The sequence below is a fragment of the Populus trichocarpa genome, chromosome 11 (genome assembly GCF_000002775.5).
Source record: "Populus trichocarpa isolate Nisqually-1 chromosome 11, P.trichocarpa_v4.1, whole genome shotgun sequence".
NCBI classification, from domain to species: Eukaryota; Viridiplantae; Streptophyta; class Magnoliopsida; order Malpighiales; family Salicaceae; genus Populus; species Populus trichocarpa.
This window is the reverse complement of record NC_037295.2, coordinates 4,974,706-4,992,278: the sequence shown is the minus strand read 5'-3', so window position 1 is coordinate 4,992,278 and position 17,573 is coordinate 4,974,706. Positions and strand designations below refer to the sequence as shown.

Below are 17,573 nucleotides of genomic sequence, written 5' to 3'. Positions count from 1 at the left end.
GCTTGGGGTTACTGAAGGAGCGAGAGTAGTTCCTTGAGATGTTGACTTTTCCTAGGTTAACGAACGAGGAAAAAATAAGAATAAAAAAACAAATGATAAAATCAGCTGACCATAAAAGACAGCACCTGTGATTCCAAAATAAACAACCCCAAATAGTAATCAGCAATGGAAAAGAAAAACAAAGACAAAGTCAAGATCGTCTAAAAAATAGACGACAAAAAAGTCAACAAAATACTATGGAAACACAGAGAAAGCTCAACACATTCGGAGGAAGAAAAAACGAGTTTTTGAGGCTGTAGAAACCTTAGACCAGGCCACAATCATGGAGAAGGAGACCATATGTATAAACCTAAACCCATACAGCCCTGTACGAATGGCTGCAAAGCAAGGAGCATGTGATAAAAAGAGTAGGTAATGCAAATATAATTAGAAAAGGTCAATACAGAAGCAACCAAGAACAAAACAAAGAGCAAAAACATATTGTAAAGAAGAATATCGAGCTGGAAATATAGAAGACAATGCAAAAGGGTGGTGGGTCGGTAAAAGCAGACATAGGGGAAAATAGGTTGTAAGAAGACAAGGGAAAAGGCATTCCTTAAAAAAATAGTAACAAAGCCACATGATGCTAAAGGCAATGGACAAACCTGTAACAAAAATTAGACAGGAATCAAGATCTTAGACTGATGGGAAACTCATAAATCATTAACTAAAAAAAGCACCAACCAAAAGAGGAGGGGAAGAACAAGCTGCGCAAGAAGAAGCAGGAGGAATCTTACATCAAGATGGAAACTTGTTTCAACCTCATTAAGTAATTGTTTGAGGTAAAATAAAGGACTGTATACTTTGATACCCAATGATCCCAAAGAAACAAGTTACAGAGCAAAAACAATTCTCTCCTAGCTTGAGCTGTTGTGAGTAATAGTGTTCATCACAAGAAAATATAGACAACCAACATTGATGGCAGCTTTTCAGTGAAGATTTGTTGTGTTTTGATCGAATAAACTACAAATGGAGGGGATCTTTACTTTCAAACAAATGTTTGGTTGAAGAATTGCCCCTAAAAAATCCAATGCTTCATTTGGCTAGCTATTTAGAATAAACTCAACAAAAAGAGTTTCTTATTTCATCGCTGTTTAGTACTGGAGACTGAAGCAACTTGCAATTTTTGTGGTATAGCTATTCAGAACACTGACCATCTTTTCATTCATTGCAATTTTGTTTGGAATATTTGGATGAGAATTCTATCATGGTGGGGGAATTAGTGGATGCTTTAGTAGGTGTTTGGATGACATGTTATATCAATTGTCTGCGTTAGTTGCTTAAAACTTTTAAAAAAAACTTGGAAGCTTTTATTTTTTTGCACAACCTAGAGTATATGGCTATATGGCTAGTCCGCAATAATATTGTTTTTCAAGATGGTACTACAAATCTTGGTTCATATTTTAGCTTAATCCTTTACCATTTTATTTACTGGCTGAAGTCTTATAATCTAATCTTTTAATCAATGCAGATCACATTAAATTTTTAAATAAACCAATGTAGAACTTACTAATATTGTTTTTTATTTGTTTTGTCTGTTTTCCTTTTTCATATCTCAATGTAAGCTTTCTTGTTTTTTTTTTTATATATATAACTACTGTCTAAATAGTCATGTTTTTAATAAAATTGATGATTACGGAGAACATTATAAGGGTTTGGTTGGCTTGTTCTTCTTGGAGTAGAGAACATTATTATTTAAAAAATAGAGAAAGCTTTATGTTAAAACATTGTGCAAGAATATGTTTCAGGGATGGATATTTTTATTGGAGACATGGAAACCATTTAGAGACATTGAGAATTCAATGAGCATGCCATATTTCCTTTCCTTTTCTTTTACCAAATAACCACGAAAAATGTGGCATGCTTATTGCTCGATGAAAGGAAAGATCGATTACGCGTAAGAGCTGGCCAGAAATCGTGTACAAAATCAAAATCATTTACTGTTTATACGTAGAATTAACAATGTTAACCATCAGTGTCTATTTTTTCTTTATGTACGTACTCCATCTCTTTAAGAAAAAAAAAAACACGTTTATAATGTTTTCAATAGACTAAAATTAACATTTACAAAGTAAGAAAATCATAATTTTAAATTAAAAAAATAACACAAAATCTAAAATAAATTAAAAACCTAACATAAAAAATAACAAAATTAACTCAAATAACACCATCTGACCAACCTAATTTGAGGATGTTCTACAACTCGATTGATTACAACTATTCCTATAAAATTAAAAGTTATGAATTTTTTTCATCAGCCTCTTCATTTAGTGCTTAGACTTAATAGTTTAGAAACTAACGATGAGTCTGCAAAGCCTACAAATAACAAATCCATAACTCATTGCGCAGGTCTATAATACTTTATGCCTATCTAATGTGGTTATGGTTGCTTTTTAAAGTAATTTTTACTCAGAAATGTATCAAAATAATATATTTTTTATTTTTTAAAAATTATTTTAACATCAGCACATCAAAATGATCTGAAAACACCAAAAAAATATTAATTTAAAGCCAAGAAAAAAAATAAAATTTTCAAATTTCGCTTTTAAAATACAAAAACAAACAGGTTCACGCGTGGTCTAAGTTAGCTTTCGGTCACCACTTTATTACCCCCTTTTCTATTAATTACTAATAATAAACCACTAATCTATCACACAAACTTGTTTAAAAGTAGAATAATGCTAAAGAAAAAGCGAAAACACACAATCTATGCATAGTGACTAGTGTTTCTTTAAATTCTCTTGGAAAATAAAAAGAAAAGAAAAGAGAGAGCAATGTACCTTAGACAACAGAAAATTAATAACCTAATGTTCAAGTCTTAACTACTTGAATTGGCCCATTTGAATATTTAGTGCTTCTGTAATTTGCTTGATTAATATTAAACGCAAGAGTTTACCTAAATAGAAAAGGAACATAATATTTTTTATAAATAAATGTTGCTTGAGTCCTTGTTTTACTTACGGAGGAAGAAAGACAAATTCAAAGTACACGATCGATAGGAAACCCATGCACCCATCACATCGTAGAAGCATATATTTTCAAAGTTTTTTTTTTTTGCTCGCATGTTTCGGAAAGGTATTCTTCTTACGAAATGACTGGGATTCAAGAAAGCAACGGTCAAGTTGGCCCTAAAACCATGCAGGAAAAGACCCGAAATCAGTCGGTGGAGACATAGACACGCTTGTGTATGAAAGTGTGCATAAATAGTCAGACATGAATTTGATAAAATATGCAGTGGCAAGTTTGTGTAAGAAATGGTTTATTGATTGATATTAATTTTTTTTTTGATCAACAAGTAAGAAATGGCTACAAAAAACGACAGGAGTATGTTATATATTTCATATATCAATGGTTATAAAATAATATAAATGAAGACCCATTTAAAAGTTTCAATTATTAGATTAAAATGATTTTTTAATATAGTATCAGAGTCTTGATAACTAAACAGTTACGAGTTTGAATTATAATATTTTTATTTATTTGATAAAAATTAAATATAAAATAGTGTGTATATATATAAGTTTAAAGTTCAAAGAATTTTTATTTAAAAAAATATGTTAAAAAATAATATAAATTAGATATTTTATTTTATTTAACAATTTAAATTATTAAATATTTAAATGGTAGTTTGATATTAATATCTTGGTTGACATTAATTGTGACTTCGATGTAGTCAGATGTTCTGTTGAAGCATGACCATCATAACGTTGTTTTTCAAGCTACCAAGCAGGTCCCAAGCAACTACAATTGAAAAGGACAGGAATGGAATAGCTAGGTTCCCCGTTTGAAAGTTACAACGACGACACATTTGAAGTCATGAGTCATGACAAGCATCAAAGTTGCCTGTGTATGCTTGCTTTGAGACATTTCATTTTTCAAAGGTCTTTGGCTGTAATTCTTTGTTCTTTATAATTTTAGTTTCTCTTGACTTGTGATTCAAAACCTGATCATCTAGGAACGAAGACTCACTATTATATCCAATGACAAGGACATTCTTTCCGTGTAGGTTCATCCTGTGTAGGTGACCAAGTTATTGACTCTACTTTTTTCAACTTTGTACGTGTAGTCAAGTAAATGATGTGGGCTAGCTGATCACCTTAAATAGGGTGATCAGATTTCCCGTTGCTATCAAGATTCTTACCACCATACAGAGGAAAGGAGAATTCTTCCACCTCGAAGGCATAATGGTGCAAGACACATTTGTTAGGAGTGAAGGGATTTGCGATGTTATTGATCCCATTCAAGAGCGGAAAGCAACTGAGTTGTTTCAAGCTCAAACTCATTTGTATGGCCAAATGTTCAATTACTTAAATTCCATGTCACTAGTGTGTGCAGCTCAGCTGGGCATACCAGACATAATCCACAACCATGGCAGGCCCATCACTCTACCTGAATTGGTTTCAGCACTTCACATTCCACCAAACAAAAGTAGTTGCATATACCGGCTCATGCGCATGTTGGTGCACTCAGGCTTCTTTGCCACCACAAAAGCTGTTATTGGTCAAGGAGGAGGAGAAGAAGCCTATGTTCTGACACCACCTTCCCAGCTACTTGTCAAAGATAACACCAATTGCTTGTCACCGTTTATGTCATTGATTAATCCAGCATTTGTGACACCATGGCATTCCTTGGGAGATTGGTTTCGAGGGAGTGAGCCAACTGCATTTCAGCAGGCATATGGAATGGCGTTTTGGGAGTACAATAACCAAAATCCTGAACTCAATGGCCTTTTTAATGCAGCAATGGCCTGTGATTCTCAGATGATGAACTTGGTTATTAGAGACTGTAAGCCAATTTTTGAGGGGTTGGATTCAATGGTTGACGTAGGAGGAGGTACTGGATCACTTGCCAGGATCATATCCGAGACATTCCCTCATATGAATTGCACAGTACTTGAGATTCCACAAGTCATTGCCAACTTGGAAGGCACTGAGAACTTGAAATATGTTGGAGGAGATATGTTTCAGCATATCCCTTCTGCAGATGCCGTCTTACTTAAGGTATATGCTGCTCTCTGCACTCAAACACTACTCTTCCATCTATGAATTTGATTATTGGATCATGTTTATTATATTGCATAAACATTTAAATGTAGCCAACGTTCTTAGTCGGCTCTTCAATTTTTGGCAGTTAATTTTTCATGGTTGGAGTGATGAGGATTGCGTGAAGATACTGAAGAAATGCAAAGAAGCTATTTCAAGCAAAGAAAAGGGAGGAAAGGTGATTATCGTAGACGTGGTGATAAATGAGAAGAAAGATGAGCATGAATTAACCGAAACAAAGCTCCTTTTTGACATGCTGATGATGGTTGTGGCTGCTGGAAAAGAGAGAAGTGTCGAAGAATGGGAAAGGCTGTTCTTGGAGGCTGGTTTCAGTCACTACAAGATTACATCCTTATTTGGTCTCAGGTCCCTAATTGAAGTTTATCCTTAGGCCGAAGAAACTATGTATTGTAAACTATATAGCTAGTATGATTGCTGAATAAATTTATGTATCCTGCTTGAGAAGTTGTTGTGATGGCACAAGTCCAAGCACCAACCTTCTATGTTGATTTATTAAGCATTAATTCAAAGATTAATCGTATCACTCAAACTTGAGCTTGCAAGGCTTGTTCATGGTATTAAGAATTATGTATGACTCTGGCATTAAATTATAATGACCCACCTAAATCTTCAAGGGAAATGATTTTAACAGTAACACTGTCCTGTTAATGAATAGCGGAGGAATTCAGTGTAAAAATATGTTATTGGAAAATATTTTTAAATTTTTTATTGAAGTAAAATATTTCATTGAAAAATTGATCTATGTTGTAGTCCATATTTAAACTTAATTTATTTATTAAAAATATTTTTAGTTTATAAAGTTTTATATAATATTTTATAAATAATAATTCCCTTATAATATCATAAAATTAATTCAACAATCATCTCTGTCTCACCAACACATCTTCTTTTATTATTACCATGACCACCTCACAACCATTCTCTTCCCTCATCACAGCCATATCACCGCACCTCATCCTCCTATACCACTATAATCACTCCGCAGCCACCTCACCACCTCCACCACAGTAATCATTTTATCACTATTTTTTTTCACTAACACCACAATAATCACTTCACTATTTTCTCTATCATTATCGACATATTATAACTATCATTGTTGTTATTTATTATTATTATTTTTATTATTATTATCACCATCACCATAACTATTATCGGTCGCATCATCGTAATTTTTTTAAATAAAAAAACATAATAAAGAATATATTGTCGTTTATAGAAAAATATACTGGTATTTAGCAGTCTCGTATGTCACAAATATTAAGATGCTGTTATGTCAGAGGAAAAGGCCAGCATTGTGTCCGTTGCTTCTCTTTATTGTATTCTGACTAACCCCATGACAGAAACTTTTACCATTAAAAACACAGTTAGCTAAAGATTTTTGTCTTTAGTCCTGATCTGGTTATGGCTAAAGAGAACAAAATAGACCTATCCAATGGCCTTGAACTTATCATGAAAGTTCAAAGAGGGGATGCAACAATATTGAGTAGATGAACATTAGACTTAACGGGGTGGTGAAATGAGTGAAATTCAAGTTTCTTTTTAGATCTGCAACGAAACTGAGTGCAGGCCAGTTTCCTATTTGGAGATTACAAAGAATTATCCTCATAATACAAAACCTCATCGAGAATTTTGGGACTCAACTCAATGCTAGTCAACCTAGTGCAACTCTGAATATATTTTCCACCGAACATCTGTAATTTTGTCTCCTCGGTTACTTGGTCCAGGACTAATCCTTTGTTGCATCTCAGAAGATATCATCATCAATGCGAAATGGGACTCCACACCACACGCCCCACGCTACAAGTAACGTTTGCAGTCAAATTCTGCAGCTCGAAGAAATCAACAAGATCATGGAAACTCCCATATTTGAATAAAGAAACGTTCTCGACCAATTCTTCATGTATAACTAGTAACACGAAAGTTGGTGAAAAACATGGCTTGTTGAATGATTCTTCCTTGTTTTTTATTCTTGCTTGCGTCTTGATAGAAGCCAAGTTATCAAATAAAACCTGTTTAATTGAAGCCTAAATTGTGGACTTTGCAAAACACGGTTTATACGGGAACTAAGAATTGTGGTCTTGTTACGTCTATCACAAGTGATTCTTCCTGAGAAGATTTTATTAAACATCCTTTATATATTTAGAATGATAAAAATACTAGATCAAGGGAACAAGAAATTAACTTCATGATTTCAGTCTTTGATCTGGTCAGTCAAGAGCCATTTCTTAAGCTCAACCTACCCTTTGTTTTCTACTTTTTCCTTTTTCTACGCCTATTTTTTTAAACTACCTAGCAATATCCAACTGTCAAGTTAGTTTAGCGGTCTTAATTGTTCAAGTAGTAGTTTCTGACACAATGAAATTTCCTCGTTAGCCTATCATCCACGTGATGCACAGTGCAAGAGTACTCAAGACTGCATTATAAGAACCAACCGCGTCAGAATGTTTTGAGAGCAAATAAGGTAGAGACCTGCAAACAAAGATGGATGTAGATCAAGGGAATGGAGTCAGTGAGCTGTTTAAGGCTCAATGTCACCTTTATAAACATATCTACTACTTCATAGAATCAATGTCACTAAAATGTGCTGTTCAGCTTAGCATACCTGATGTGATCCAAAAAAATAACCAGCCCATTACCCTTCAACAGTTGGTTTCAGCCCTAAATTTTCCTGAATCAAAAGCAAATTTCCTGCAGCGCCTTATGCGCGTACTGGTGCATTCCGGTTTCTTTGATACAATCAAAATCCATGATAACCAAGAAGAAGTCGAAGAAGGTTATGTTCTCACATCTTCTTCTAAGCTCCTGCTCAAAGATAGCCCCACCAGCCTGTCCCCAGTTGTTCTCACAATGCTAGATCCTGTGTTGATGAATCCATGGTTTTCTCTAGGCGAGTGGATCCAAGGGAAGGAGCGCACACCATTTGAAACTTACCATGGAATGAGCTTTGGGGAATATGGGAAGAGAAACTTCAAATTTATCAACAACTTGAATGAAGGAATGACTAGTGATTCCAAATTGGTGAGTTTGGTTGTTAAAGAGCATAAGGAAATTTTCGAGTCAGTGGATTCATTGGTTGATGTAGGGGGTGGCACCGGAACTCTTGCTAGGAGCATAGCTGATGCATACCCCCATATGAAATGCACAGTCTTGGACCTCCCACAAGTTGTTGCCAACTTGCCAGAAAGTGAAAACTTGAAATTTGTTGGAGGTGACATGTTCAAGTCCATCCCTTCTGCAGATGCAATTATCATCAAGGTATAATAAATGCCAGTTTTTTCTATGTCATTATTTGGTTCTCATTAATTGAGAATATTGAAGCTTGAAAATATTCTGATAGTATAAAGTTTTTGAACGACAAGTGGGGAAATTAAAAACGTTCTCATCTCTTCAGTTTTCTTCATGAAATTGAACTCTTTGCAGTCTGTTTTGCTTAACTGGAGTGATGAGGACTGCATAAAGATATTGAAGCGATGCAGAGAAGCAATCCCATGCGAAGATGATGGAGGAAAGCTTGTGCTCGTAGAAATGGTGATTAACGACCAGAAAGATGAACAGGAACTGACCAAAACAAGGCTCTTTGTTGACATGGAAATGATGCTCTTATGCAACGGAAGGGGAAGAAATGAGATAGAATGGAAGAAACTCTTCCTGGAGGCTGGCTTTAGTCACTACAAAATCACAGCCACTTCTGGGTTAAATTCTATTATTGAGGTGTATCCTTGAGTAGTAGTATCGAACTCGGGATGTTATTTATTTTCTCCTTTTCTACATGAATGTGTTCTAGTTTGTGTAATTTTAGCTCTGAGATGCCATGATCTCTGTGGCCTAGGAACTTTATATCTCTGGGTTCCTACTTAATATTTACAGCACGATACAATAAGGCATCCAAGATAACTTTGATAAGGCTATGTGTTACTGTCTCATTCTCAATTATTGTCACATAAACCGGAAAGCAGTGGCTAAACAGCTTTTATTTTCTTATTTGGTAAATGTTTTGTCTCATCATCTTGTCTAGCTTAAGACAATGGGACCTTTTGACGTTGCGTGTCTACAGAAATACCTACTTCTTAATCAAATTACCGCAGTTTCCTTATCTTACAAGTCACAGAATTGGAAGAGGAATGAGAAAAAATTAACAAAATTCGTTGCTGCTTATGACTTACCAAAAATACGTGACTCCATTACAGCTAACTCACTTTCATCACTCACTCGTTAAATAATTAATTCTGAGAAAGTATAGTTTAACCGATCAACTTAATTCTAAATTTATTTTCTAGAAATCACCGGTTTGAGTTTCATAAATTTCAGGACCACTAGCTAGAAATTTACATGATCATTAATTTTAGAGTCCGTAGAATTAGTCAAGATACACAAGATGACCCAGACACCCACATTAAAAAAAAAAACTAAAAATATTCTTATTAATGCCAAGATGAATTATTCCGCCAAATTCTGCATGACTGGAAAAACGAAGATTAATTAAAGATACTGAAGAAATGATGGAGAGAAACTATGTCTAGTAGAGATGAGGGAGGGAAGTTGACCACCATTAACTTAGAGATAAATGATAAGAAACAGATGTAGATGACTAATTAAAAAATATGGCTGTGATTCTATTTTATTAAAAGATAATTAGAAAAACAAGAAAGTGTAGCTTAATCCATTTTCTTGGAGGCCGGTTTAATTGTCCAAGACTCCAAGGCATATTGGATATCCTCTTGGCAGTTACTCTTCAACAAATAGCATTTCTTTAAGCATTCTCCAACTCGTGACGCCAATGATCTGTCTACTTGGCCATGTGAGTGGGAAATAAAAGATAGAACGTTCTCATATGAAACAACATCAATAAAAGCTAGATGGATCTTTAAATTTAAACTTATATTTAAATGGAGTGGTTCAGAAATTCAAACAAGAATGTTAAGCATAGATTTCCATAAGGAGTACCTTGATTTGGTCTTAGTCCCCTGTGGGCTTCTGATCATGTTTGCCTATCATCTGTTCCTTCTTTACAGATACCACAAACATCCTGGCACTACTATCTTTGACCTAGAGAACGAGGACAAGAAACTTTGGGTTCAAAGAGTTCTGCAGGTCAGAGTCTCTCCCTCTTGTTTCCTTCCTTGAACCAAAATTAGTTTATTTCTTATTGTTCTTTGGTGTATGCAGGGTGCTGAAAGTGATATTAACAGAGCTGTAAATGTGATTTCGAGCGACACAAACATAGCGACTTTCTTAGCCACCGTCTCTTTGACTCTCAGTTCTCTTATTGGAATTTGGCTTGGAAGTAGTTCTAATAATAATATCCTTGAAAGCAAGAGAATTTATGGTGACACAAGGCCATTCACCATTTTCATCAAGAACGTATGCCTCCTCGTTTCTTTTCTTATTGCTTTTTCATGTTTTGTTCAAGCAGCAAAGAATTTGGTTCATGCAAATTATTTACTGAGCTCCCCAGACAAGAAAAGGGCAGCGAAGAAAATTGAGTTTGCGGTTAAGAAAGGAGGTGAACTTTCCTTTTTCGGGCTCAGAGCTCTTTACTTTGCTCTTAACATGCTCCTTTGGTTTTTCGGCCCAATACCCATGTTTGTTGCCTCTATTGTTATGGTGATAGTCCTGTATTACCATGACATTCATACAGTTTTATTGCATGATCTCTACTGTGAGCTACATTGTCAGAAGGCTAGGGCACAAGGCGCCAGTGGCAGCTTTAGCTATTGAGAAAGGTCACAAGTACAGGGTTTTTAGTTTAGAGTCCGAATGTTCATCCATCCCAATTGAATTGCCATAGAATCGACTTCAAGTACTGCATCAAGTACTGCAATTTGTTCATTTATATTTATCGGAACTTCAGGATCATCAATTTTGTCTACCTCATATCTTCGTTTCATCTGTATTTTCTATCTTGTTTCGTTGGTTTGGTTCCATGTAAAGCCCACCTCCAGTTTGCATATACTTCATTGGTGAATCTTTATTTTCTTGGCTTTAACAGTTGTCTTGCGTTGTTGAGCCATGTGCGCATACAAGGTTCTTATGTAGTTATCGTGCATTGGTGCTTGTTGCTATTGTTTCCTTATAAGATGATGTTTGTTTTCGTGACTGGGCTTGTGTTTTTTTTTTAAAAAATTATTTTGTTTTAAATTATTTTTTAATATTTTTAAATCGTTTTGATATTATAATTAGACATTCAATATATAAATATTATTGGAAAATTTATTTAAAATATAGTTAATGGGTATATACGAGATCAAATTAGAAGTGAAGTACATTTATCTTTTGAGTTAAAAAATTTGTTGTAATTTAATATTTAGCATATGTTTTTTTTAACAAGGTATATGAATTAAACAAATTGTAGATAAATAAAAAATTAATCTAAAAATACCTTTAATTAACATGTTTTGAAAAAACTTAAAACCCTGTAAAAATTCATATCCCATATAAAAAAGAAATAAACTTTCCTAATGGTTTATTTATTAAAAAAATAAAAAGTTAAAATTACATCCAAACGAAATCTAAATTTTTAGAAGACAGAGGACACCCACTCATGCTGATGCTCGTGCTTAAATTTGGTGTAAAATATTTTGTGCAAGTTTATATATATAGCATGCATGCTAGCTTAATTTTGTATGATTGCAAGTTTACTATATTTTTATTATATTATATGATTATAAACTAAATAAATATGCTCACTTATCTAGTTTTCTAGTAAATTTTTGGACAACAAATATAAGTATGTTCATTCATTTATTATCACACATTCATATTAGGATTATTCTATCTATACATGGGGACATAAACCATTATTGTTAAACTCGACTAAGTAAGAAGGGCCTAAGAAATTTGAAACTTAGATCTTAACCACAACCGAGTTTTTAGTTGAACCGGATATAATATTAACTTAACAAAACTCATTTTACCTAACTGGATTTTTAATGATCCGATAAACCTAGTTAAATATGATACAAACCTAATTAAGTAAATCATCAAGAAAATAAATAATAAAATGTAATTGATTCGGGATGATCTAATGACTCATGAGTTAATTTAATAACTTGATGATTCAATTCTTTTTTTCAAGTAAATTCTTGGATCGAATCTAGCAACTATGACATAAATCATCCCTAACAAAATTAATCATCTTGGAAAGTCCTTCACAAAAATTAATTAATGTTGTGCTACAGTTTTTTATTCTAGGTAAAAAACTTGGTTTTTTTATCAAGCAAGCCAAGACACAAAGTACTCTTATTTTCAACCTAATTATTCTTCACAAAACATTTCAAGAAATAAAATTGATTGAATTATATCGAGGTAATTTTTATATAATTTAATATAAAATTTATGTTAAATAAAAAATTAAATCAGAATGACCCTTTAATAAAATTGAGTTAAAAGTAAACGAACCCCAGCATAGCAGGGAACTACGGTAGATAATTAATTGCATAATTTTTTTAGGGAATAATGGAGTTATAATCGTCTTAACGTTTCCTCTCTCTCTGTCTCTATGGTCATTACTTTTGTAGCAAGGAGTTCAATTATTTTTTGAAGTATTAATTTTAAGCCAAATCATAAATAAATAAATAAATAAATCGCCATTAATTTGGCATCATCGAACTTCGAGATGGATTTCATGTATACGGTTTGCGGTGGCAAAAACGTGCCGAAGACATATTATTAGTTCCAATTTCTATCACGCCAAGCAATGTTTTAAATTCGAAAGTCTTTTGCTGCTGGCAGCAGGCAGCAGGCAGCAGGCAGCAGGCAGCAGGCAGTCGTCAATTTTTTTTTCCATGATTCTATTATGTACGCAAACCGCATTTCTATCCACCAACTTGCCTAATTTTGTTCCTTGAAAGTCATTTTTAGAAATTGGAAACAAAGACAAAGGACTTCAATTTCCCATCTTGCCATGTAAACCGAGTATGTTTGGTACGCGATTGAAACCGTATTTTTTTAAAAAATTAAAAAATTAATTTTTTTTAATATATTTTTAAATAAAAAATATTTTATATAATTTCAAAGAAATAGCTAGAATTGTATGATTAGGCCTGCACCCATGATTATTTTTTTAATGGGTCATTAGTAGGATCCAATCCTCACCACATTATTATAATAGAATAAATTGGAGTCACTAAGATTATTCTAATCTTATTTTACTAGATGAAATTAGTTGATACTTGCAGGCTGATCATGACAAGGATGTTGACCGTACATATCTAATTGTGATTGCATCCAACACATCAGCAGCAACTTTCTTAGCTTCATCCAGCTCTAAAAGCCGCGGATATTAATTTTTAATAAAAAAAAATATACTAATGTTAAGGATATATTTTATTATACCATGTTTTTAATTTAAAAATATAAAAATGTTATTTGTATTTAATAAAATAAATTTAAAAATAATTGAATCAATCAACCGTGAAAACTACCTCATAGAAATATTTCTAAATTATGCTAAATAAATTATACGGATTTATAAGTTTTCACAATAGAAAGATTTAAGTGACAAATTTATATAAATAGTACATAACAATGAATTTTACAAAAAAATATTCTTTTTTTTTTTAAATAATGAATAATACATTAAATTTTCAACAGAAAACCATCAAAATTCCAATTAAATCAAATCAACAGTGTAATTTGTCAATACAGGTTTAAGTTTTACATTAAGTGTCTTTTCATGATCATCTCGTATATTCATTAAATTTTGAAGTTTTGCTCTTAATTTGATACTTTGGGCTTGTTTGATATATTATGATGGTGATGACCCTCCATTACCTCGGCACCAATTCGACTCCGTTGAATTAGCATAGGCCTCTGGGGAGCAAGGAGGTCATCGGGTCACACACATTCGAGACGCATTGCACATTATATGATTCTGTTCATTAAATTGTTCGAAAGAAAATTTAGATACATTGTAAATGGCTGAGAAAGATGGAGAATAGCTAGAGATGCAGTTTGATCTGCAGCCACACCCCTCCAGATGGGAGGTTTAATCTCATTTTGTTTCTGCCGGAATGGCCAAGATATCTTGGATTTATTCAAAAAAGAATGAAAAATATTCAATTGCATCTTGTTGTCGATCGATCTCACCCGCCTCGGAAATCTTGGCCGAATAACGCCCGAAACATATCTACCATCTTGAATGTATTCCATTCCGAAGGGAAAAACATAAATTATAAAGCCAGATTGACATTTGGTGTGCTTTTTTAATATGATTTTAGCATCCGAACTAATTCTTATGTGTATTTTCTCCCTTACAAGAACCACCACTAATTATCTTGTGTATTTGGTTTACTTTTTTTTATATATAATTATAAAACATAACTTGTTTAGAAGGTGTTTGGAAATTTGGTAATGGTTATTTTTCAAAGTATTTTTTATTCAGAAATACATCAAAATAATATAATTTTTTAAAAAATTATTTTTGATATTAACACATAAAACGATCTAAAAATATATAAAAAATTAATTTTAAATAAAAAAAAATTATTTTTTTAAAAAATACTGTTTGAAAAGCAATTCCAAACAGCTATAATATTGTTTACAAAAGAATAATACATCAACGTTCAATCACACAAAAAGTTGGATTTGATTAATTTATAAAACTTGAATTTAAAAAAAATGGAAAATTTATTTCTTATTAAAAGTGCATTAATAAAGGTAGATTTGAATTTATGTACTCACTGATCTATTTGTAAGCTACAAGTCCATTAGTTAATTGTGTCCTATCCTTTAAATTGATGTGTTTTGTATTGGGTTTAACGACGAATTTTTATTTTATTTAAAAAGTACACTAAAATATTTTTTTTAATTTTGATAATATTACTTCAAATCATAAAAAAAATATATTATAAGATTAAAATTTAAAAAGATTATGAAGTTAAATATATTTTAAAATTTATTTATGATCAACTTATCAAAACAATTAATTAAAAAAATAAAATAAAAAATTATTTTAAAAAAAATATTGACATATTGCAGCCTAAAGTCTACCAGCAAATTGCAGCCTGATATCATGATATATGTGGACAGAAAATTCCCACCAACTCAAGATTTGGGGAGGAGGAAAATATAAGTAAATCTTGATCCTGTACAGCGCCCATTTATCAAAGGATTTGACTTTTGAGCGCAACTATTTGGTTCCATTCTGCCACCCCTTCTTGAGTTCCTCAGCCGTAGATGGTCCCTGTGTTAAGATAAGACGCTCCGCTGTAATGAAAAGATGGGCCCATCAAGAAAAGTTGCCTCCGAAGATTCGTCTATGGAGTCACTAGTGGGCCTCAATAAATAGCGAGTCATCTCAGCTTTATTCCTTGTTTGTTTGGCCTGTTAACTCACCACAGTGCACACCTCCATTTGCCTTCTAGCATCGGAAAATTACAAATTACATTTATTTCCCTATAGTTTAATCTATTTTACAATTGATAATAATAATTTTTTAAAAGATAAGAAATGAATGTAAAAACAACTAAATTATAGAATAATTTGGGTAATTTCTCCATTTGTTTAAGTAGAATTATTAAGAAAATAAAAAAGAAGAAGATATTAAACCACGCCTATATGTAGAATTTAAACTAAGAAAATAGTAGAATTAAGATTTAGAAAATTAATCAAAAGAACTAGTTAATCACAGTTGAGTTAATATTATCCATGCAAATTAAAAATAAACGGATAGATAAATATAATCTTTCTTTTATTTATTTATTTAGGAGGTCTTTTAGAGCTAAATTAGACAATGGAGTTCAGTCATCTCTATTTTATCTTTAGAACTTTGTTCCAACGGTCTTCAAATCCATGATTAAGAAGAAACAATACCCTTCAAATCCAGGCTCAGGAATCCCAAATTTAACAATTCAGCAATCCTTAAACAAAGAAAAACTGTCACATTGCCCTTGAACAATATTGCAACACCTCTTAAGGGTTCGTGAGATTAGTCGAGGTGCGCACAAACTGACCCGCATATCCAAATTAATAAAAAAAAAATTGCAACACCTCACATAGTTGATTTTACATTGCCACTGAAGAAAGTGTTTTTAACTATGTAGTTTAACAAATATTATATGCCATGATAAAAGAAGAGATACTAAACAAGAATAAAACGATTTCTTATATGTATTCAAATAAAAAATAATAATTTTTTTAGGCAATCCATAAGCAATTGAATATGCGAGGCTAATGAGGAATATGGAAGATATTTTTTTATTTTTGTAAGAGCTTACTTTGTATTGTAATGGTTATTGTTTTTTAAAGTGTTTTTAATTTAGAAATGTCTCGAAATTTTTTTAAAAAATTATTTTTGATATTAGCACATTAAACTGATCAAAAATACCAAAAAATAATTTAAAATAAAATATAAAATAAAATTTATATAAAAAACACTTTTAAAACAAAAGATATCTTTAATGCACCTTGTGGTTATTGTGTTCATTGTTGAACATTTGTATTAAAAATAAAGAGGAAAATGAGTGATTATTGCCTATGAGAGACCTTACTAGCAACAATCATATAGTTTTTTAGATCGTTCACAACTACATGATCAGGTAAACGTAGCCTTATATAAGTAACTGACAGTTTCTGAATCAGACAAAAAGAGTCTTGTTCCTTTTAGCAATCTTGCATATGGGTCCTATCCACCACTAATCTCCTACCATGTGCCCCGTATATTGGGTTAGGAGCACAGTCCCTCAACCAAATCATATTGGGAGCATACTTCAAGGATATCTAATATTCACATAAAACACGCACTACTATACACTATAGTACACTCTTTATAAATTAGGTACAATACGATACTACCCTTGCCTAGATAATTAACAAATAGTTCCTTTTGTTTTTTCCATGGTCATCAGACCAGTTAGGTTCTGAATTGGTTTAGGGTTTGGTCACTAGATCATTAATTCAATTAATAGGTCACTAGATTAATTTAGGTCAATTATTTTGTCTAAAATGATGTTATTTCAATTTGTTATTTTTTTTAATTCTTTGAAGTTGACCCGACTAAATTTGGCAAAGTTAGTAGGTGACATATCAACAAGTCCGTTCATCTCGGTTTGATCAAGTCAATGTCTAAAATAGTTCGAACTAAAACCAATATCATAATGCATTTTTAATAGTGCATGGGGTCGTCGAGTCACTAAGTTGACTCAACTGACCGAGTTAGGTTTAATAACTATGTTTTTCGCACTACAAAATATAAAACTAAATTTCACTTGTCCCATCGATATTATAATTTAATTTTAATGTCCCGACCACAATTATAAGACTTTGTCTAGCGGACCATAATTTCACTTGTCCCATTGATATCACAATGGCTTAAACTAGGTCAGTAAAAAATCCTTGTCATTTTTTTTTTATCAAAACAAGTCTGTGCAAGCTGCTAAACCTAACGTTCTTAAGTTCAACTATGTGTTGTGGTCATGTACATATTAGTCTGACGAGCTACCAGACCCAATGACTTTTGGTTCAGCTACG

At 32.5% G+C, this 17,573-nt stretch overlaps 3 protein-coding genes across 3 annotated transcripts; all 3 read left to right on the top strand.

Moving 5' to 3' along the window:
- Positions 1–4,159: 4,159 nt before the first annotated feature.
- LOC18103086 (trans-resveratrol di-O-methyltransferase) lies at positions 4,160–5,631 on the top strand. Its single transcript, XM_006377370.3, has 2 exons — positions 4,160–5,039; positions 5,170–5,631. Exons 1-2 carry the CDS (start codon positions 4,224–4,226, stop codon positions 5,470–5,472), a joined length of 1,119 nt encoding a protein of 372 aa, XP_006377432.2. The 5' UTR covers positions 4,160–4,223; the 3' UTR covers positions 5,473–5,631.
- Positions 5,632–7,301: 1,670 nt separating this feature from the next.
- On the top strand, positions 7,302–9,086 carry LOC18103085 (trans-resveratrol di-O-methyltransferase). The gene is made up of 2 exons (XM_006377369.3): positions 7,302–8,360; positions 8,526–9,086. The coding sequence occupies exons 1-2, from the start codon at positions 7,587–7,589 to the stop codon at positions 8,826–8,828; spliced, it is 1,077 nt and encodes a 358-aa protein (XP_006377431.1). The 5' UTR covers positions 7,302–7,586; the 3' UTR covers positions 8,829–9,086.
- A 756-nt stretch (positions 9,087–9,842) lies between these two features.
- Positions 9,843–11,091, top strand: LOC18103084 (uncharacterized). Its single transcript, XM_024581077.2, has 2 exons — positions 9,843–10,196; positions 10,272–11,091. Exons 1-2 carry the CDS (start codon positions 10,020–10,022, stop codon positions 10,821–10,823), a joined length of 729 nt encoding a protein of 242 aa, XP_024436845.2. The 5' UTR covers positions 9,843–10,019; the 3' UTR covers positions 10,824–11,091.
- Positions 11,092–17,573: the final 6,482 nt, after the last annotated feature.